Below are 24,714 nucleotides of genomic sequence, written 5' to 3' on the forward strand. Positions count from 1 at the left end.
AGATATTTAGGTTGTTTATAATTATAGCTATTATAAATAACACTTGAGTGAATACGTTTGTACATGCCTCACTGTCTATAGTTCTGATTAATTGCTTAGATTCCTAGAAATGAAATTGTTAGATCATTGGCCTTAACTACATTGAGGACCATTTTAGAAGTATATGCTAATACAAGTCATTATATCACTGTGTATTATTGGTGTAAGTGGATTCTCCTTCAGATAATCATAATATATAGTATTTCTACCTGCTCTTTTTTCTTCTTTTGAAGTTAAATGGACTAGGAAGTACCTTATGCTCAGTGAATGACACAGCATAAAACTTGAGACTCCTATATCAGATTTAATAAGTGCTTTGAATTCTGATACTAGAAATAAATGAAATTTTATTTTGACCACAGATGTTTAATATCTGTCATTTTCATCATTAGTGTATAATTATTGGTGATCTGATGTATGCCTGATATTGTTTTAAGATTGAATTTACAAAAAAAAAAAGATTGAATTTACTTAGTAATAAAAAACATTCTTGTTTTCATTGATCTTGTATTAAAGCAGACTATAATGAGACAATGATATATATTCTTGATTAGAGTGTAGCTAAATAATTGCTTCTCCTTGCTATAAATTGAAGTATATTTTTTTCCATTTACATGTTTAGATTAAGATCACTTTAGTAAGTTTGTAGAATTCAAATTGATTTGCCATCAGCATGTGTCTACTATGTTTTGGTTAGATTTATGTTTCGGAAATAAACTTATGTGTTAATTCTATCAAAAATGATCTCAAAATCATTATTAGAAATCATTTTCTGGTAAGATTTGGGGAGATACCATATAAATTTTCTCATCAAATCTAACATTTTATTAAGTAGGAAAAGCAGAGGTTCAGGAAGGGTCATTGATCCAAGGTCATAAAAATGATGTGATTAGCCACATTTTTACTATAGATGGCATGCATTTCATCTTTTATTGTGGAAGAAATGCATTTTTAAGGCATTGTGTAGAATCAAAATCTTAAGAGCTTGACTAGATCTTATGTCCATGTCTAGATTTAGCTAATTTTGCAAATGAAGACGCAGAAAATCAGAGAGGTTAAATAAATTACTCAATGAAACATCTGCAGGTATTTGGCTTCCTACTCCTCTATCTGTTCCAAGAGAGAAAAAAATGATTTTATATTTAAAAAAACATTTTTAGCAAGATTAGTGATAAGCAACTTTTGTTGGCTTCCAGAGACACTGAAAAATAATTACTTAAAGGATGAAATAAAATTGCTGATAGATTGTTGATAAGCTGTCACTTTATATAAAACATTTAATAAAAGTACTAATTAACTATAAATTCCATTTTATAGACATAAAATTGAAAAGGCATTGCATGCTGAGACAATTACTAAATTTAGTTTTTGGGATTGGGCTTTTATCAATCAGAAACAGATGATTAGAAAGCTATGTCTAGTGTTTAGCCATCTGATTGGACTACATGGTACATATTTCACATTCCATTTTCTGCAATGGAAATACAAATTAATTTTTTAAAAAAACTCTCCAGTTACTTTATTATTAAGTTTGCTATAACAACCAGTGTGTGCTGTTGCTATTTCAAAAGAAAAATATTAACTTGATTTGATTAGTAACAGATGAGGCCTGTGGCAATTTTATTTAAAAAGGGTGGACAGGAGAAATGGTTGTTCTATTTGTGAGGTTGTGTTATTTGTCTAAATAAAATGTTCATTTTACTGTTGATATGAACTGATACTGACCTCGCTTTTTATAGTTAATGTATTTTAAAGGAAATTTAGTTCACTTTAAAAAGTCTTTCAATTAATGATTTAAATTGAGTTTGCATATTTACTAAGTAAATATAATAACAGAAAGGGAATAGGTCATATTAGAATATGATTTTAAGAGGAAAAAGAGAAAGGATATGTATTCCTTAGATTGCTTATTTTCTATTAAGTTTTCAGAGGTATTTTTTTAAATTTGGATAGGTCTTTTATCAGTTATATGTTTTGCAGGCATTTTCTCCTTTTCTGTGACTTTCCGTAAAGCAGAAGATTTTAATTGTTATGAAGTCCAGTATATCAAAAGTAATTTTTTTAGTAGATTGCATTTTGGTGTTGTATCTAAGAAATATTTGCTTAACTCAAGGTCACAAAAAGTTCTTCTATTTTCTCTGAGAAGTTTTGTAAGACATGTGTTATTGTTTATGTTTTAATCTAGGATATTCATTTTTAGTTAATTTTATATGGTACGAAGTATGGATCAAGATTCAAGTTTTGAATAAAGATGTCCAATTGTTCCAGCACCATTTGTTGAAAAAAAAGTCCTTTCTCTACTAAATTGCCTTTGCAATTGCTTTTGTACCTTTTTTGGAAACCAATTGGCTATATATGTGTGGTTTTATTTTATTTTATTTTATTTTATTTTATTTTTTATTTTTATTTTTTGGTTTTATTTTTAGACTCTCCTATTTCACTTATATACCTGTCTGTGCTCTCATTGATAAATATTTGCCTTGATTACTGTAGCTGTATAGTAAGTCTTGAAATCAGGTGGTATAAGGGCTCAAATGTTATTATTCTTTTTCAAATTTTTCTATTTAATATTCTTTACCTTTCTATATACATTTAGAGTCAACTAATCTATTTCTTAAAAAAAAAAAAAAACCAGGAATCTTGACTGGGATTGCATTAAAATTATTGGCAAGATTCAATATATTAACTACACCAGATTTTCCCCCATGAACATAGTATAGTGCTCCATTTATTTAGATCTTTCCATCATTTTATGGTTTTTAGCATAAATGTTTTACACATATTTTGTTAGATTTATACCTGTTTTACTATTAGAAATAGTTCTTAAAAAATAAATGATCAGTTTCCTGTTGTTGAATAATGGCATATAGAAGTTACAATTGATTTTTGTATATTTACTTTGTGTCCTATGACCTTACTGAATTCAGTTTTGTCATTGTAATGGCTTTTTATAGATTCTTAGAGATTTTCTAAGTAGACTATTATGTTATCTATAAATAGAAAGTTGTATTTCTTTCATTTAAATCTGTATGTTTGCTCTTTCTCAGCTCATTGTTTTCTTTTTTCTTTCTTTCCTTCTCTCCTTTATTTTCCCTTACTGTGCTGGCGAAGCCCTCTAGTATGATGTTAAGGAATGCTACAAATGGATACTTCTGTCTTGTTACCAATCTTAGGAGGAAAACAATGTGTTTTACTATTAAATATAATGTTACGTAGATTTTTTGTAAACACTGTGTCAGCTTATATAAGTTCTAGGTCTAGTTTGCTGAGACTTTTTATCATAAATGGATGTTAGATTTTTGTTAAAGGCCTTTTCTGCATCAGTTGAGATGATCACATGGTTTTTCTTCTTTTGACTGTAGACATAGTGAATTGCATTGATTGACTTTAGATATTGAGCCAATCTTACATTCAGAGGATAAATATCACTTCTTCATGATATACTGCCTTTTTATATATTGCTAGATTTGATTAGGTATATATTGTTATGGATTTTTGTGTCTGTGTTCATGAGGGATTACTAGTTTATAGTTTTCTTATGATGTCTTGGTCTGGTTTTGCTATTAGAATGACTGTGTCCTTATAGAATGAGTTGGGGAACATTCCCTTTTCAGTTTTTCTGGAACAGTTTGTGTGTGGTATTATTTCAGTTTAAATATTTAATAATATTCACCAGTAAGAAAGTCATCTGGGCCTGGAGTTTACTAATTTCTTTCATAGCAGTGAGACTATCATGTTATCTGTTTCTATTTGAGTGGTAGCTTTGTAGTTTTTATCTTTCAAGGAATATATCCAGTTCATCTATGTTGTCAAATGTATAGGCATAAGAATTTTTTATACTTTTCCCTTCTTATGTTTTTAGAGTCCAAAGGACTACGGTGATTATTCCTCATTTCATTCCTGATATTGGTACTTTGTTTCTTCTTTCTCTCTCTTTTATAGGTTAGTCATTTATCAATATTATTAATATTTTCAAAGAACCAGCTTTTGGTTTCATTATTGATTATTGGAATATATTTTTACTGTATTCAGAATTCTAAGTTGACATACTTTATAAATATCACTCCATTTTCTGGCTTTCATAGTTTTTGACAAAAAGCATAATTTAATACTTATATTTTGTCTACTATGTCTTTTATTTTCTACCTGCCTGCAAGATTTTATCTTTGCTTTTCAGCAGTTTGAACATATGTCTTTCTAGGCATATGTGTATGTTTGTGTGTGTTGTATTATACTTAGAGTTCCTTGAACTTATATATGTGGTTTGATTATTTCATTATTTTTGGAAAATCCTTAGCCATTATCTCTTCAAATACTACTTCTGTCCCATTCTGCACCTCTTCTACTGGATTTCAGTTATGCATGTTAATCCATTTGTTACTGTTTCATGGCTCTTAGATACTGTGTTGCTATTTTATTCTTTTCAGTTTTTTTTCTTTTTCTTTCTTTTTTTGGGGGGGATTCAGTTTAGAAAATTTCTATTGACCTGCCTCCAGGCTTAATTACTCTGTCATTAGCTATATCGAGTCTGCTAGTGAGCCCATGAAGGTTTTCTTTCTCTGTAGTGTATGTGTGTGTGTACTTAATGTTTCCATTTAATTCCTTCAGTATCTTTTTCTCTGCAAATTCTCTGTTCATTTGTTATCCATTTTTTCCAGTAGAGCCTTTAACATATTAATCACTATTATTAATAGTAATTCTTTGATGTTATTTTAAATTCTCTGATAATTATACATGTCATATTTAAGTCTGGTTCTGTTAGCTGCCTTCAGTAGGGTATTCTCTTGGTCTTCATGTATCATAATTTCTGATTGAAAGCTAGACACCAGATGTAGATTAGTTGAGATTGAGATAAATACTATCTATATCTAAAAATGGGCAGACCTGGGGCAACCTGGGTGGCTCAGTGGTTTAGCGCCGTCCTTCAGCCCAGGGCATGATTCTGGAGACCTGGGATCGAGTCCCACGTCAGGCTCCCTGCGTGGGGCCTGCTTCTCCCTCTGCCTGTGTCTCTGTCTCTCTCTCTGTCTCTCATGAATAAATAAATAAAATCTTTTTTAAAAATGGGCTGACCGTATTTTCTCAGCCTTTAATGTGTGAGATTAAGTCAATCTTGTCAGGAGTTTAGCTGTATTTGGTTACTGTCCTCCATTATGAGCTCACACCCACATAGCGTTACTATGTCTTCAGTGTGGGGTATTGGTTGCCAGAGAGTTTTTCTCAGTGTTGATGTTCCATCCTTCTCTTCAGACTTTCCCAATGTGTCTGTGTTTCAAAGAGGACCTCTCACTTCATTTTAACCCCTCCCAACATATAGCACTATATTGCTTGTTACTTGGCTTTTGCTAATTTGGTATCAGGGTCAAGGAAGAGGAGGGAAGAAAGGAGACTTTTTTTGTTCTAATTGAGCTTTAGGTAAGTCTTAGCTGGGTGTTGTGTCCATAGTTCTCAGCAGTGGGGCTTCCTAAGTCATCCTGTCAACACCTCTCCTCAGGAATTTTTTTCTCTTTTTCTCAGCTGCAGTGGGTCTTCACCTGTATTTTGGATGTGATAGGGTTTGAGCTTATTTTAAGTCTTTTTTTTTTTAGAGGAAAAAGGAGACAAAGATCTGGACAGAATTTTATGCCTTTTCCCCAGTGGCAGCAATTACCTCCCTAAGGTTCCCTCTACTGAGAGGGAAGTTTCCTTTGATCTCCGGTCCTGTCCCAAGTATTTTCTGTGATCTTCTGATAAGGTGCTTGGAAAAGACCTTGCAAGTGGTTTCAAACTCCCTGAAAATCTGCAGCTTCACAGTAGTCAGGCTACTTCACACTTGACCTTTAACAATTTGTTTAAAATTTTTCTTTCAGTCTTCTTTCCCAGTACAACTCTTTTTTCTCCAGGGATTTGCCATATATAAACCAGTGCTCATGACTCTTATCTTTTAAGGGTGCCTATTTTCCTTATATTTCAGGCCAGTTGATTTCCTTGCAACCTCAGGTTTCTGATGGTTATTTTTTAAGTTATGATTTTATATTTGGAATTTTCTTGTAGTTAAGAGTAGGAACCGCATATCCTGTTCAGATTTTTACATCCTAAGAGTAAATTTGAGGTTCTGCCTACTTTTCTTTTTTTTTTTCCTTTTTCAGAAGTATTTTTTATTCATCTTTATATCTCCCACCCTGTCCAGCATAGGACTAGGCACATAGTTCTGCTTTTTTTTTTTTTTTAAATCACTAATGCCTCTACTTGACTACTTCTGTAGCATGTTAATTAATCTCACTGTTTCTGTTTTGGCCTCCTTCCAATACGTTTTCTACTTTGTAGTCAGAAGGATAATTTTTAGAGTTCCTTGAATGCTAAATTTTCCATGTCACCTCAGGGCCTTTGCACATGCTATTATTGTTTCCATCTAGGCTGCTCTTTGCCTCCTCAATTAACATTAGATAACTTCTGTTCATCTAGGAGATTATTCTTCCTCAGAGAAGCTGTCTTTGACAACTCTTCACACTGAGATTATATCAGACCCACTCATATTTTTCTTGGTACTATTTCTTTACTATGTATTACTCCTTTTAGTATATAAGCTCTATGAAGGCATGAATTATTTCTTCCTTGTTCACTAATGTGTTCCAGTGGTTTAAGGTAAAAATATTTGTTGAATGAATGAACAGAGCTAGAAAAGGTGTTATTCAGGCTATTGATAGAATTATGGTTTTGTATAAATTTGACAAATCTTTGTAACTGGCCTCTGTGAAAATTGTAGGAAGTTAACAAATGAATGATTGTCCCAGCTTGCTTAGAATACTGAACTCAGAGAAAGGGAGAGCCAAAGTTAAAGAGTCTTTGAAGACGGATTTGTACTTTTTAATTACAGTGTAACTGTGAAGATAGAGGTCTAAAGGAAAAATCATTGTTGGATTGTCAATTTCGTTTGTTTTTTTTTTTTAAATCAATGTTCACTCCTTAGCATGGAATGAGAGGAAGAAGTTTTATTGAGGACTCAATTAGAAATGTGATTTTTTTGTAGTCAGTGAAAGACTGCAATTAAGAAATGGCAAGGGTGGGAATGCCTAGGTAGCACAACTCAGATAAGCTCCCACAGGTCATCATCTCAGGGTCGTGAGATCAAGCTCTTTTCCCTTTTCTGATTTTGCTTTGCATCCTTTCATTGTAATAAATCAGTTATGAAGATGAATACATGCTGAGTCCTGTGAGTCCTTCTAGCAAATTATTGAACCTTGGGGTAGTCTTCGGGCCCCCTAACACATTGACCAAGCCAGAAACCTGAAAGTCATCTTCACTTTCAGTGCTTTCTCTTCACTTCTCCTTCAGATGCTCTGACCATATCTCCTTAACATCTCTCAGATTATTTCCTCTTCATCTTCTTTTTCTTTCTTTGATTCAGACCCTAATCACATATAGTGCCTAATGCAAGATACTAAGTGTACCTACTTTTGATATCTGCCTATTTCAGTCCATCCTTATACAATGCCCCCAATTCATTTGTGTCCTATTCTTTGCATGCATATATTTATATATGTCTGTATGTAGTGATATGCTTATCTTTATGCTACTGTTCTGACCACATTACCCTCTGGACTTAAAATCATTTAGGCATTCTTCTTAGCAGAGCATTTAAAGCTTTTTGTGATTTGTCCAATATGCGTTTAACAGGCTCCTGCCATTTTCCAACTTATACTTTATGCCCTGCCATACCAAAGCATTTGCAGTGCCCCCCAGATAAGCTCTTTCAGGCCAAATGCCTATCCACTGGCTTTTTTTTGTCGATTGTCCTTGCCTTTCTTAACCAGAGATCAAATTATTACACATTTTAAAAAATTTGTTCATCATTTGAAGTCTTTTCTGTTTAGGTAGCTTAGTAGTTTTTCCATATTGCTTCCAGAGGACTTTGTGCATTCCATTTTTATTACATTACATTTTAATTATTTGTTGTATTTGTCTGCTCTCTTTTTAGACTGGAGAATCCTTGAAGGCCAAGACAAGATCTTGTTTGAGCTAGCACAGGGTTTGGCACTTAGATGGCATTCAATAATGTGTTTTCAAGAACCCAGTGTAATTTGTCCTCCAGTTGATACTGTTAAGTAGAGGAAGGAAGGGATGATGTAGAAATAATATATTTCTTTCCTCAAAAGTTTTATTTTAGAGAAGTTTATAGTTTAAAATGAGAATAAATAGATTAACACATAATTATAAAATGGATACACATGCGGGTAGAAAAACAATGAAAAGTAATTATTTGGGGTTTTTTTGTTTTTTGTTTTTTTTTTTTTGCTGTATTGTACAACAGAACCTCACTGCAATTGTATTATTATATTACATAGGTGGAAATGGACATCGTTGAGAAACTGGTAAAAATGATACCTTGTGAACATGAAGATCTGCTGAATATCACCCTCCGGCTTTTACTAAACTTATCCTTTGACACAGGACTGAGGAATAAGATGGTACAAGTTGGACTGCTCCCCAAGCTCACTGCACTCCTAGGTATGCCTTCTAGAAATTAATGATAGTGTTGCTTCAAATTTCCAACACCACTGGAAAATTGAGCCTGTGTTGAAGTCTGCTGAGCAAAGATTATTCTGTATATGTTTTTTGATTGTGACTTAATACTAAAATAAGCTGAATGAATGAAAAATAACATGTGCCAGGATTTCCATGGTGCTATAGAATGAAATGGAATAGAAACTTTTAACTCTTGACTTCATTTATCCATATGAAAGTGAAACCAAAGTGAAAATATGAACATGCTATCAAAGAAGCAAGAAGGAAAGATTATATTCTCTTCAGTTTTTTTAAAAAGTGGATATCATTTAAGTCCTTATATTCTGCTATACTTTTAAAATAATGCTTTTGAGTACACAAATTGCCACAGCCTTTTTGTCATTAAATGCAAAAGGGCAATTTTTGTAGCATGAGATAGAAAATACTGTATTGGCAGATTTGGTTAGTAATACGTTATTTCCTTTAGCTGTTAGCAAGATATCTAGCAAGGATGGATTCAAGAATTCACTCTTGAATTCATACTTAGTGCTTCTTGGAAGAGTATTAACAAATCCTTTATGATCCGTTCAATGTCTGTCCTTACAGGCACCTACTATTCCCCAACATATACTTTATACCTAGGTTTAGACTGAACATATACTGAACATACATTACACTGTATACAGTTCCCTAAACAAGCTCTTTTATGCCTAGGTGTCTATTCACCTTCTTTTTGCTCTACATGGAATGCCACTGTGTTTTTTTTTCAGTCAGAAAGCAAATTCTTACTCATCTAAGACTCTGTTCCTTTGTTTCAGTAGTGTTTCATTCTTTTTTTGTAGTTTTCTCTTTTCAAATTTTTTTTAACAGTAGTAACTGATAAAAGGCGAAGCTCATATTGAAACTCAGTTGCGTCTGCTGCCACAGTTGGATTTATTATCTACTATAATAAGCTATACCGTAGAGTTATATTAAGTAGACCACGTAAGTAGAGTATGCAGAGCTATAATTTAAAATTTTAATTCTCCAACTCCTCTTAAAGTAAGTTTTAAGGAAATTTATTTCTTACTCCTTTTCTCAGAATAGGAAAACTCTTTGTCATTTAGTCCAAGAACATGTGGCCCATTGGCCAGTCCACAAATATTGCACAGGACTTTTATTTTACATTGTAGAAGAAACTACAAAAATTTTTCCTTTCAAAAATTGCTTTTGTGAAACAAAGCAATACATTTAACAAGGAAACAGAAAACTTTAAAAGCAAAATTGATGGGGCATTGAATTTAATTCATGTGATCCTTTATTTCTCATAAATCTAGCAGAATTATGTAACAAACATTAGGTCAGGTTTCAGTGTATGCAGATGAATAAGTTATACTTCTTGTCCTGCAGGACTTCAGAGACTATTTGGTTTATACAGTATCTAGTGACCTACTTTTATAGAACAAATGGTTTAAAAGAGATTTTGGGGAAATTACTTAAGGATACCCAGTCTATATTTTGTTAACAAATAATAAGTTTTGTGATATAATATATTGTGATTATAATATTATAAATAAGATATAATATTTAGTACACAAAATATTTCATCTCTTCTAGAGCTCAATTTCTGGAGTCAGACTGTCCTATTAGAATTATGACTGCCTTTACTTCTAACTGTGTTATGTTGGGCAAGTTACCCAAACTTTGATTCAGTTTTTTCATCTCTAAAATGGTGATAATAATTATAACCTACTTAAAGTTCTTTGGAAAATTAAATAAAGTATTGCATACAGAGTGCTTAGAATAGTACCTGACACAGTATTTTCTTAATAAATATTAGTTATAATCATTTTTTACCACCACCATCATCCTCATCACTTGATCAAAGTGGACATTCTATAAATGTTGCTGACCTCCTATTCTCTGAGTGCAAATACCCTCCTCATAGATATTAAATCTTTATTGACAAACTAAGTAGATTATTTATTTTTACTTTCCTGTGATGTATGTGCAGTTTGATTCAATTTTAATTCAGGAAAATGTTGAAAATCTATGGCAAAGCACAAGTGCTAAGCACTATAGGGAAAAACGTTTCAATCTGTGGGTATATTGAGATTCAAAAGAGAGACTGTTCCCTTATTAGTACTTCATAGGCAGAGTGTCATTTGAGATGACATTGACAGATTTGTCCTTTTAACAAGGTGATCTTTATAAAATTAAGAAGAATGGAAGCCATAGGAAGTATTTCTGATAAAGTGATCAACAGTATCTATGGCACAGATGGTGCTAGGTCAGTATGAGGAAAAACAGCTAAGAAGATAGCAGGAGATAATCCTGAAAATAAATGGGGTTTATGCTCTTATAGGGTATTATGAAGGTTAAGGCTATGCTAAGAAGTTCTACTTAATTTGGTTGATGGTGAGAATCATTGCAGGTTTTTGAGCTATTTATATCACAATCAGAGTGCTGCTCTAGAAAAATTAATCTGCAGGGACTAGAATTAGAGTCCAAAGATGAGAATCATAATCTGTTGTAACAGCAAGACCAAAAGTACAGAAAACATGGAGTAGGGAAGAGGTAGTATGTCAGGCATAAGGCTAATGTAAAGAGCTAAAGAGATACATATTAAAGCAAGACTTAGTATGACATGCTACTTTTCAAATGTGGGTAATGATAGAGAGATGATGGTTAGAATGCTAGTGCCAGGAACAGGAAGAAGTGTGAAGGAAGTAGTTGGAGGGAGACAGCAGTAGATTCAGTTTGAGACATTTTGGAGACACAGACAAAGATGTTCAGTTAGCAGATAGAAACATAGGTCTATAGCTCAGGAGAGAGAAAGGTTAAAAAAGAAAAACTTGTCACACAGAATAAAAGTCATTGAATTTTATTTAATTTTATTGAATTTTATTCAGTGACTTTTATTCAGCTCACAAGTCATTGAATTTTAACTTAAGCAATTTTTTTTTCAAATGTTCATGTATACTTTGCTTAATAACTTTCTTTAGTTCCACCTTTTCATTCCACTTGCAAGCCATGGAAGTAATGGCAGTCATACATAATAAACAAAAGAGAAATCTACTGATATTCCAAGATCAAGATAAGGGAGAAGATGTACATATTGAAGAGGAATTAAAATATACTACAGAGCAGTGCCTTCAACTTCTTTAAAATACTTCAAAATGTCTATCAATGATGGGATGAGCACTGGGTATCATACTATATGTTGGCAAATTGAATTTAAATAAAAAAAATTTTTAAATGTCTATCAGTATTTAGAATATCTACAGGTTTACATTTATTTGCTTCTCTCACATTCTCTTAGTTTAAGTATTTTAAAGGTACTATTATTTTCTACCTCTTTTTCATTTAAATTATTAAATAAGCTTCTGTAGGCCTTTTAGAAGGTGAGCCTGTGGGGGGAAAAAAAAATGTTCCAAATTCCAAGTAACTGATTTCAATATGAATTTTTAGAACTTAACCATTTTGTCAACTTAAAATTGTTTGTATTTATCATGGCCCAAAAACGGTCCCTTTATTACCTCCCAGGAAAAACCTATCAAATTTTATTAGTGGAAGACAAGGCTATAATTGTTAATAAACAACCTTGAGATCTCAGTAGCTTAAAACACATCAAAGGTTTACTTCTTGCTCATATTATATATCCATAATGAGTAAGTAAAAGTGTTGGTCTATGTTAGCATCAGTCAGAGACCAAGACTACCAGAACCTCCAAGCCACATGGCTCCAGAGAAGGAAGAAAGAAAAATATGGAGATTGGCAAACTTCTCTTGAAGGCTTCCACTCTGAAGTGATAAATATAATTTTTGTTTATATTTCCTTTGATAATAGGAAGTCATATGGCTAGGTCAAACTTTAAGGGGGTGGGCAAATGCTTGGAAGGATTAGAACTGGAATGCTGGTGAGCAAGCAGCCTAATGATCCTGAAAGGTATTTTCTAGTTTTTCTGAAATTTTTAAGAAGATTTTATTTATTTATTTATTTATTTATTTATTTATTTATTTATTTATTTATTTATTTTTAAGGTATTATTTATTCATTTGATGAAATAGCACAGGCAGGGGTGGGGGTACAGGCAGAGGGGGAAAGAGAAGCAAGCCTCCCACCTCGCAGAGAGCCTGACGTGGGGCTTGATCCAAGGACCCTGGGATCATGACCTGAGCTGAAGGCAGATGCTTAGCTGACTGAGTGACCCTGGTGCCCCTAAAGATTTTTATTTTTAAGTAACCTCTACACCCATTGTGAGATTTGAACTCACAACTCCAAGATCGAGTCAAACGCTCTACTGCCTAAGCCAGCCAGGTGCCTGGGTTTCCAGGATTACTAGAATCCCTTAAAAAATACATCCTGAGACATTATAGCTATACTACCATATTTAGTGTATCTAGCAACTGTAGTAGCGCAGGGCACATTGATTAAACCTAGAATTCTGGAGCCAGACTATATGACTTTGAATATTGGCTTCAGTTATTAGCTATTGTGCAAATTATTTAACCTATATGTCAGTTTTCTCATCTTCAGTGTATAGAAAATAGTTCATATTAATAGGGAAGGATTAAATGAGAGTACAGTGTTACAAAATTATAAATATGTGAAATTATATAGAATACAAACTATAGATATCCAGAAATAGATCTTTTTGATAGGTAAGTTTTCTCAGCTTATACCATTAAGGGTGTTTAATCATTTTATATAAAGACTTTTAAAGTTGATTATATCTTTCTTTTATAAACATTTTCTTAAATGTACTTTAATACAATAAACATAATTTAAATTTTTATTGAAAAGTATAGTGTAGGTGAATACCTTGGGCTTTGGAGCCAGAGTACCTGGGTTCAAGTGCTTTATGAGTATTAGCTGTGACTGTTTTTTACAATCGCTGATTCAAGTTATAATTTTGAAGATAGTTTATTATACAGGAGTGTAAACATGACTGTGCTGAAGTATTTCTCCTTGCTAAATGGTTCCAAAATTCCATGTATTTTTAATTTTTATACACAGGTTTTCTGTTTTCTCCTCTTATTTTTAGCTGCCGCTTCTCATTTCTGTACCAGCAGCAGTTCTATAGCAGCAATTTTCCTTTCCTCTAATGATATATTTCTAATCTCCTGTGGTCCTGGAAACTGACAAGTGAGCTTATTTGAAGTGTATATTTTGTTAAAAACGAATTCCAAATAAATGCCCAAAAGGTTTTCTTCCCAATTACATACTGCTCCTAGTACAGTTTATTGCATGGACTTTGTAACATTTCTTTTAACTGTAAAGAAACCTATTTTGTTTGATTGTTCTCTCTGCTGTGTCCAAGGAAATTGTACTTAGTGTATAAATGATTTCCTGATAAATGATTGATTAATAATAGAAGAGTCAGTTTTATACTTGTTAATTTGTATGTTACTTATGTGGAAAATTATATCATTATCTCTTAACACGATAAACTGAATTTCTCAATTAAGTAATTAAATGATATATTTAATATCTCTGGTCTTTGGCCACTATTATTATTTTTTAAAGATTTTATTTATTCATGAGAGACACAGAGAGAGAGAGAGAGAGAGAGAGAGAGGCACAGGCACAGGCAGAGGGAGAAGCAGGCTCCATGCAGGGAGCCTGACATGGGACCTGATCCCACATCTCCAGGATCACACCCTGGGCTGAAGGCGGCGCTAAACCGCTGAGCCACTCAGGCTGCCCTGGCCACTATTATTATATAGAAGTTGTAGTAAGGAAGCATTACAGACAGAGAGCATAGATTTTAAAGGGATAGGATATAATTAGTATAGAGCAGTGACATTCAAACATCTTTTATCACTATCTATAGGAAAGTACAGTTTGCAATCTAGTACTCATGTGTGTAACATGCTTTATATATGCATGTGTATATATCCATATGTGCATATTAATATACATTATATTTTATTATATATTATTATTTTAACTTTTTAATATTCAGAAAGCAGTATTTACCATTTCTATGTGCAATGAACTGTATTTTCTATTCTTTTTTCTATTTATGACTTGTTGATTTTATGTTCTCTGATTTGATTCACTCATTTGGAAAAAATTGAACTAGGAGAAATGTAATTAGACTTCTTTCCCATCAAATCTTTAGAAATATCAGTTACTGTCTCCACTGGAATTTTTATGTGTTGAACAGTAGATAATCTAAGTTTTTCTAGGTTATTCTTGGCAAGTAGTGATTGGAGTGATTCCATGGAATTGAATTTTTTTTTAAATGGAAAAAACCTTTTGCAAATCAAATATTTGAAGAATTTGGGGTACATTTGCTTCATTGTAGTCATGGAGAAGGAATTGAGCATAGAGAAGAATATGAATAGTCTGGGTTTTTATATTAGAAAGAAATTCAGCTTAACATATGTTCAAGTTAATGACTGAATTAAAGAATTACCTATTTTATATGTAGAAATTGCTTATTTTTTAAAAGTTGCAAAAAATGTAAAACCACTTTAGTAAGGCTATACATGTGCTAGAACTTTTCGGAAGTGATTTTTAAGGGATGCTGTTTCAACTGAAAGCGCTATCAGATTTTAAGTAGATTTTCTTTATTATTATTTGGGGATCCCATAACTGAAAAATCTTTTTATACTTAATGAGAGATTATTTTAACTAGAGTACAATGAATCATGAATCTTTCAGGTTCTAATAAAGCTGTGCAATATGAACATTTAATCCCCTTCTCTTGTATCCTGAAACATTTAACTAGTATATTGCGACCCCTGCTGTTGTGAGACTTGCCACATAACTGAAAAAAAAAATATGTATTGAGGATGATTGTGTGATTTGAATTATTACTAAAGGCAGAGGTGAAGTTTTCTTATGGTTCAGCTTTTTTGCCATGTGAGGCTCTGAGTGAAACGTAATTCAGTAGAACTAAAAATTATTTCAAAATTTTGTCAAATAAAGCATTTCATTTAGAAATTTTGAATTTAGCTGTTTCTTTGACATCAGGGACATATAAAGGGATTAATAATGAATTTTTGAAATCATTACTTAAAACTTTCTTTCTCCACTTACCCTGAAATTGATTTGTTTGAATAGTTTCAATATTTTCCTAAACACTGAGAAGGAAGACTTATGTTCCAAAATGTTTCAGAAATTTTGTTTGTATCCATGAGTAACCTATCTAAATATTCCTTTGTTTTGCTTTACTTAAACACTACCAAAATGATTCAATTCTTACTTCATTTTTGATATGCTACTTTCCTAAGGTTTCATAAGGATCCTAAACTTACCTCTGCTTATTAGTATCAATTATAAATCTTTTCGGTTCTATTCATCCCCATACTTGACAGATAATTTCTTGTGCCTAGTAATTGTATGTTCTTATCTGGGAGACCTATCACAACCAGTGGTTTCAGCAAATGTGATTAAACGCGAGTTGAATTGGACCTAGAAAGATGGGCTTTATTTATCCAATTGTTAGTTTAGTCAGGTTTTTTAAGATATTGAATTAATTTTTTTAAGTATTTAAAGACTTTTTGACTTCTCTAAGAATCAAATCATTAAAAAAAATTCCCTGTCATAAATCCTTAAGCCATTTGGCTTTGATGTGTCTCAAGAGTGCTTTCTTATGTCAGAATATTCTAGGTTGGGAATGGCAAGGAAATTCTTTGTCATGGTGTGTTCTTCAGTTTCCTGGAAAAGGCACTGATAGTGTTTCAAAAGTAACTTGAAAACTAAATTTTCTTAGGTTTTTGTCTGATGCACCAGGCAAATGTTTTTGTACCCTTCAGTCACTTTGGCTTGGATGTTTCACAAGCTAAGTATTGTTTGATGTGCTTAAGGATGATGTTATAAAGATGCAAGCATAAATTCACAACTGAAGTGTATTCTTTGGACAAACCTAGATCATCATGATATAGTTCATGCATATAACTTAAATATCACATAATGGTAGAGACAGTGTATTGCAGAATTTATAATCAATAATTTAAAAAATACTACATTTCACTAATGAACTCTTTTGAACAATTTTGAGTTTATTTACAGTATTCTTTTTCCTGTGTAAATGATATTGATATGTATTTTAAATAGAGTAATATTCTGAGTTTTCATGTCAGCTTTTCAGTTTTTGGCTTGATTTCCAAAGGAATCTAAACTCAAGAGAGTAAACCTTATAAAATGTGCAGGTCTCATCCTACATATATGAATTTTTTGCGTTTGTTAAAACAAAAATGGAATAGGCACAGCCAGCCTAATGTTTAAACAGATTAGGTAGCTGCTACCTGTAAATTATAGGCAATCACCACTTTCCACAATTTTTCTGCTCTTTTGTAAGTTTCCCTTGTTTATTAGGAGAGACTGTAGGAATTCAATAGTTAGAGCATCAGTTTTCAAATTTTTGGTCTCAGGACTCTAACACTTAAAAATTATCAAGGACCCTCAAAGAGCTTTTTGTTTATGAGGCGTTATATCTATGGTTATTTATTCTATTTATAATTGAGAAAATTCTAAATATTCATTTAAAAATAACAAACCTGCTACATGTTAACATAAATATTTTATGAAAAATAACTTTCCAAAACAAAAAATTGGTGACAAGAGTGGCATAGTTTTACCTTTTGCAAATTTCTTTAGAGTCAGGCTTAATAGACAACATTTGGCTCTCCAAGCTCCCTCAACAATCTGTTGTGACATCATATTTTATGTATGTCTTATGTAGCCTCTTAAGAGAGAATGGGAATTTAAAAAAGAAAAGTAATATATTAGTATTGTTATAAAAATGTTGTGACTTTGTGGATCCCCTTAATGGGTCCTCAGGAAACCAGTGAGTTAAGGCATTCCTTTCAAGATTTTAATTCCTATTAAATGCAAACACTCCTGATTGTAATAATACACTAGGAGTCTCAAATTAGCAGCTTAAATCCAGCTAGACGTGCCTGGGTTTACCAAAGTTAGTTTCTTAATTTTATATTTGGACTTCTCGATATGACCCAAACTGTCCCATTCCTATAAGATAAACGTTACTTTCTCTTATCCTTAAACATTTAATTATATTTCTTGTCTTGCCCTTTAGACATTTTGAGTGTTCAACCATTCACATCTTAGAATCATTTTTATCAATTTGTTTGATGCTTTGTGAAGGAGGGTGGGGAATCTATGACATGGTATAGGGGTATGGAGATGGAAGATCCTGAGCACAGAGGGACAACAGTATACAGTAAATTCTGGATAATTAACCAGTACTAGACTTTTAATGCTGCCCAGCAGCCATACTACATCTTCTTTATCTGGTAACTCCCATTCTCCTAAGTGAGAATTTCATTCCTATACCTTCTCATAAATCTAACACCTCATCCTCAGCTCATTATCTTGTTTTGCTTCATATTTCACTGAGAAAGTAGAAGCAGTAAAAACAACTTCTGGAAGTTCCTATTGCCACACACTTAATCTCCCCTCTGTCTGTAGTTTGCTTCCCTCCCATTACTGTGGATGGACTTGCTTCTCTTCCCATAGGCCAACATTCCCTCCCCATCCCATTCCCTGTCACCTACTCAATATTTTTGCTCTCGCAGTTCTCCTCTCTGCATTAATTTTTTCCTTTCTAGAAGATCATTCAATCAACACACCAATATGCTATTATTTCTATCATCTTAATGAAGATTCTTCTTGACTCCCACTTCATTCTTTTACCTTTCAACTATTATATTTCCTTTCTTCCGATTGTAAAATGCCTCAAGAACTATGGTCATTTCCTGCCTCCCAGTTTTTCTCTTCCTTTTTGCATACATTCATATCCTTTCTTGTTTCCTCTCTCCTCTTTCCTGTCTTGCCTCTCTCAACGCCCCCCCCCCCCCCGCCCCCGCCCTGCCCCCCTGCATTCTACACTCTTTTTAATCTTTTCCAGTTAGGCTTTCACATATATGCCCCATCACACTACTTTGGTCAAGTTCCAGTGACCACTACATTGCTAAATCCAGTGGTCAGTTCTCAGCACTTATAGTACTCAACCTGTGAACAGCATTTGTTATAGTTTCTCTCCTCATCTCTTTCCATTGATTTTCCAGGACACAATACTCTTCTGGATTTCCTCCTAAGTACCCAATCCTTCCCAGTTGCCTTTTTTGTTGCCACCTTTTCTCCCCAGTCTGTAAGCATTAGAATACCTCCCAGGGCTTAGTCCTTAGAATTTTTCTCTATCTGGGGCAGCCCAAGTGGCTCAGCGGTTTAGCGCCACCTTCAGCCCAGGGCGAGATCCTGGAGATGCGGGATGGAGTCCCACATCAGGCTCCCTGCATGGAGCCTGCTTCTCCTTCTGCCTGTGTCTCTGCCTCTCTCTCTCTCTCTCTCTCTCTCTCTCTCTCTCATAAATAAATCAATAAAATCTTCAAAAAAAAGTGAAGGTGATGCCTGGGTGGTTCAGGTGGTTAAGCATCTGCCATCGGCACAAGTCATGATTTTGGAGTCCTGGGATTGAGTCCCAGGTCTAGCTCCCTGCTCAATGGGGAGTCAGCTTCTCCCTCTGGCTCCCCTCCAGCTCTTTCTTTCCCCCCGCCTCACTCAAATAAATAAAATCCTTTGAAAAATAAAGAAAAAGGGAAAGTTTGAGGGGCCAATGGTTGCTAAATGAAAAAAATGAAGAGCACAGAAAGTCTTGTTACTTCACATTTTTTTACTATTTCTATGCCTGCTTATAGGAATTTGTTTTAAACCTTGAAATAGCACTTTAATTTCAATTACGTGATACATATTTCTTTACTGAATTTATTGTAAAATATGTAAATATGTACTGATACATATTTACATATTTCTTTACGTGATACATAATTCAAGGCGGAAGTCTTCTAATTCAGTAATAACTCAAAAGTGTGTTCCAGCGACCAATGCATGTTCATAAACTTTTTTACTCATCTGTAACAAGTAAATCTAGAAATCGAGGATAAGAGTTTAGACAACTTATGGCAACTTACTCAAATAATTATGTCTGTTGAATATAATACTTTATAAACTTCTATTTTGTGTATATTTTGCTTAATTTTATTTTTAGTATACTTTATTAAAGTATCATCTTTGACACATGAGATGAAAAATAAAAACTTGGCCCTCCACCACAGATAATTTGATAAACACTATTCAAATAGGTGAAAAGATAGATTTTTTTGTATATTTTTTATTGGAGTTTGATTTGCCAACATATAGTATAACACCCAGCACTCATCCCATCAAGTGCCCTCCTCAGTGCCCATCACCCAGTCACCCCATCCCCGCCCACCTCCCCTTCCACTACCCATTGTTTGTTTCCCAGAGTTAGGAGTCTCTCATGTTCTGTTACCCTCACTGATATTTCCCACTCATTTTTCTCTCCTTTCCCCTGTAATCCCATTCACTACTTTTTATATTCCCCGTATGAATGAAACCATATGTTTGTCCTTCTCCGATTGACTTACTTCACTCAGCATAATACCCTCCAGTTTCATCCACGTTGAAGCAAATGGTGGGTGTTCATCGTTTCTAATGGCTGAGTAATATTCCATTGTGTGTGTGTGTGTGTGTGTGTGTGTATATATATATATATATATACCACATCTTCTTTATCCATTCATCTTTCAGTGGACCCCAAGGCTCCTTCCACAGTTTGGCTATTGTGGACATTGCTGCTATAAACATTGGGGTGGAGCAGCCCCGGTGGCTTAGTGGTTTAGCACCACCTTCAGCCCGGGGCATGATCCTGGAGACCTGGGGTCAAGTCCCACGTCGGACTCCCTGCATGGAGCCTGCTTCTCCCTCTTCCTGTGTCTGTCTGTCTCTTTCTCTCTCTTTCTGTATCATAGATAGATAGATAGATAGATAGATAGATAGATAGATAGATAGATAGATAGATAGATAAAATCTTTTAAAAAATAAAAAATAAACATTGGGGTGCAGGTGTCCTGCCATTTCACTGCATTTGTATCTTTGGGGTAAATCCCCAGCAGTGCAATTGCTGGGTCCTAGGGCAGTTCTATTTTTAACTCTTTGAGGAACCTCCACACAGTTTTCCAGAGTGGCTGTACCAGTTCACATTCCCACCAACAGTGCAAGAGTGTTCCCCTTTCTCCACATCCTCTCCAACATTTGTTATTTCCTGTCTTATTAATTTTCCCCATTCTCACTGGTGTAAGGTGGTATCTCATTGTGGTTTTGATTTGTATTTCCCTGATGGCAAGTGATGCGGAGCATTTTCTCATGTGCTTGTGGGCCATGTGTTTGTCCACTTTGGTGAAATTTCTGTTCATTGAAAAGATAGATTTGATTTTAGATTAGCGTACTGTTCTTTTAAGATATTCAAAAACCCATATATGTACCCTTATGTTTATAGCAGCATTATTTACAATAGCCATGATATGGAAGAAGTCCAGGTATCCATCGATTGATGAGTGGATAAAAATGATGTGTATATATGTATACACACAGACACACATAATGGAGTATGATTCAGCCATAAAAAATGAAATCTTAAGCCATTTGAAACAAAATGGATATGACTCTAGAATATAATCCTAAGCAAAATAATTTACTCAGAGAAAGACAAATACTATATGATGTCACTTATATGTGGAATTTAAGAAACAAAACAAGCAAAAGGAAAAAATAAGAAAGAGACACATCAAGAAACAGATTCTTAACTCAAGGAAACAAACTAATGGTTACGGGGGGGAGGGGTGGGGGGAGGGTTAAATAGGTGATGGGGATTAAGGAGGCATATGTTGTGATGAGCACAGGTGATAGATGGAATTGTTGAATTGCCACTATATTGTACACCTGAAACTAATATAACACTGCATATTAACTGGAATTAAAAACTTGAAAAATTCTGAAAAACCAAACCAACAAAAAAAGCCACACACACACACACACACACACAAACAGACAAAATAATGAAATGTTGAATCCAACATCACAACTTACCCTACCTAGGGATACTTCTTTAGTTCATTTATGAACAGAGAAGAGAATATTTCCTTAAAAAACTGAGGAATTAGGTGTTACCTAGAGAAGTTGCTAGCTTTTCAATATTTGTAATAATAATAAAGATCAAACTCATACTCAATAAATATTCATCAGGTGCTTAACTTATATTAGGCACTTTCACATGTAATTTATGAATCTGTGTGCAAGTTAACTAAAAAAGTTAACTAGACCAGACATCTTTGTTCAGGTTGCCCTTTAATCACCAGAGGCACCAGCTCATTGATACAGATACAGCTGATTGCAACTAGTATGAGAGTTTGGTCCATAATTTAAATCTTTTTTTTTTTAATTTTTTTTAATTTTTATTTATTTGTGATAGTCACACAGAGAGAGAGAGAGAATGAGGCAGAGACACAGGCAGAGGGAGAAGCAGGCTCCATGCACCAGGAGCCCGACGTGGGATTTGATCCCGGGTCTCCAGGATCGCGCCCTGGGCCAAAGGCAGGCGCCAAACCGCTGCGCCACCCAGGGATCCCCCATAATTTAAATCTTGATTCAGATTTCTCTCTGTATAAATTTTGATTCTTCTAAATTTGAAAGTTGTGAAGCATGGTAATTTGCATGGCTGGTTTGTTCTAAAGCTAATTTTATTGGTTATGGCCAGAAAATTAGGATTCCAGAGGTTCAGTAGCATATTGTCATGCCTTGTAATTCCACATGAATCATTTCCAAAAGACCTGAATTTTAGTCAGAGTATTGTTAGATGATATTGTCCTCACTGGAAGATAAATTAGGGTTTCTGAAGTGCTCTAAATGGATATAAATGCTTCTCCGTTCTGTGAGTAGACCCAGAATAGTTTTGAGAGTAAAAATGACACCTGATTCATCTTGATCTAGATTACATTAGGTAATCTAGGTTTCAGGGCATTTTCCAAGGCTGTAGAAAGATTTTATCAGCATGTAGTGAGTCAGACCAGGTCAAGAGTTAAGTGATAAATGTTTGATCTCTTCCGGTTGAGACAAGTCTGATTTCCCCTATTGTGGGAGATCACCATCACAGATACTGTTGGACTCTAAACTTTGATCACTTAAAAATTAAGGGTTATTTACTTTGACCATTCTGTCATATGTCCTTAAAAGAAAATTTAAAAAGTTAAATTCTGAACACCTTTGAAATTCCTACCTGTTATTTTTCATTATAATTAATATGACTTAATTTTTATTTTATCAAAAGCATCCTAAAATAAGAAATAAAATTTCTTTATATTGTAAAGGGCATAGTATTTAGTAAATGCCTTTTTGACTTGTTTATTAAAAACTGTTTGGAAATTGTCAACATAAAATTTTTTCATATTAGGAGGTGTTTTCCATTTTAAAAAAACTAGGTTTTTGTTTATTAAAAACTGTTTGGAAATTGTCAACATAAAATTTTTAAAAAACTAGGTTAGGTTGTCTTTATGATGATTTAAGAAACTTAAAGTAGACTTTTTAAAAAAATTTTCATTTGGCCTGTTTATTACAAAACTGTTATGGAATTTCACACATCTGTTTCAGTAAGCAGCTCCTCATAGACTACTGCACTGTTTCTCAATTTTAATAGGCCTCATTTATCCTATAAATAAACCTACGTTTTCTTACCTGATCAAGTGAGCAAACAATAGGGGTCAGATGTGGCAAACGATTTAACAAAAAGCACATGTTTAGCCGTCAGGGTGAGGTAGAGTCATATCAAGATTGCTTGAAGTTATTAATGGCAGTAAAATTTATGCTTCCTCCTGTTTTCCCAATTAAATCAAGAAGCCTTTTTTCTTAGGATTCTTCTATCACCAGCTGGTTCCAATACTCTGTGTGTGAATATTGCCTGGGGTGTCTCCATTTCTACGTGGTAAAAGCTGACCAAAGCACATTAAGTCAGTGGTGTGGACCCGTAGGCTAGAAAGCAGTCATTATTAAGGGCTTTATTTCGGTCCCTATCATTTGTACCATAAATGTGCACATTTTGTAGGGTGTATTGTAAATAAGTTGTTGTATGCCCTGGATGTAATAAAAGACTACTACAGACAAGGTAATAATTGAAAAATAAATTACATGGCTAAATGTACAGTTGTACATACTGAAAATGGATGAAAATGCATAATAGGTGTTGAATTTTAGAGTACTTAGTGAATACCTCCTAATATAGTGAACTATTGAGCTTAATGGTATAACTTGCAATTTCAGTTTTTTATAGTTTTTAAAGTAACTGGACACATAAATCATCCATGAAACACTGTATCACAAAATTGTTGTTACACTTGTTTTCATACTGATCATTGTAACCTATAAGTTCTGTAATTTTCACCCTTCAGCTCATGATTAAAAACTCTTGGTTTTTGTCTGTTCATCTCAAATCTTTTCTATATTTGACTATGAACAAATCTATTCTAATACAGGAGACTATCCAGCGTAGTTGCAATCTTAAAAATTGATCTCTCCAAATTCATTTGGCTCTCATCATACTGGGCATATATCTTATCTTTTCATGGGGCCTTTGTGACTTCAAAGGGAGTTTTTTACTTTGAATGAAGACATGGAGTGCAGAAGAGAACGAGAATCTGGCTAATAATGTTGCCCATAACTTGTGTTCTCACTCTGTTTTTACAAAGTGTTGGGCTGGGTCTACTGCAGAAGCGGAAATTTGGCTTTGAGTTCTGGTGTTCAAACTCATATTTCTGCTTGACTGAACTGTGAATGGAAAATCCCAAGTGTCTTACAAAATTAGTAACTAACTGGTGTTTTTACTAATCACTTCGGAGATGAAAAACTGAAGACATTTTAAAATTCAAAACCCATCAGCATACGTTTGCCCTTTAATTGGCAGAAAATCGATCATGAGAGCAGTCCAGAGAACTGTTTTTTTTTTTTCTCCTTCAGCTGCTCCAGCTGAACTACAGCTGCAATTTTTTTTTTTTTAAAGAGGGGAAAAAAAAACTTGAATGTACTTTATAAGTGCAATAATTCCCACAAAATCAGTTACTGGAGTTAATGACCAGTTTGTTAAGGCATTAACTGCCCTCAGCTGGGAATGACCAATTTTGGGGGAATGGCTGCACAACTGCTAAGATAATTCAGTAACACTTTCAAATAATGATCCAGCTAATTAACGGTGAATTCCTGTGGAAATCCTATCGAAGTACTTATGACCCCTGCATTTAATAGCCAGTGAGTTCATCATGATTCATGTTTATTACCGTAAATACCAAAGGAATCATAATGACTAGGCCATTTTTTTCCACCCTGGCCTTA

The 24,714-nt window shown here is 33.8% G+C and overlaps 1 protein-coding gene across 3 annotated transcripts in view; it reads left to right on the forward strand.

The window, feature by feature from the left end:
* The window catches only part of KIFAP3 (kinesin associated protein 3), a 146,038-nt gene that overhangs the window by 45,604 nt on the left and 75,720 nt on the right, over positions 1 to 24,714 (forward strand). For all 3 annotated transcript variants that reach the window (XR_004817618.2, XM_035719360.2, XM_049112307.1), the window contains exon 10: positions 8,364 to 8,526. Coding sequence is in view for 2 of the 3 variants with exons in the window: in XM_035719360.2 (XP_035575253.1) it covers positions 8,364 to 8,526 (163 nt within the window). In the remaining variant the exon portion in view is untranslated. The remainder of the gene's footprint in view (positions 1 to 8,363; positions 8,527 to 24,714) is intronic.

Source organism: Canis lupus, chromosome 7, assembly GCF_003254725.2.
Source record: "Canis lupus dingo isolate Sandy chromosome 7, ASM325472v2, whole genome shotgun sequence".
In the NCBI taxonomy this organism is placed as follows: Eukaryota; Metazoa; Chordata; class Mammalia; order Carnivora; family Canidae; genus Canis; species Canis lupus.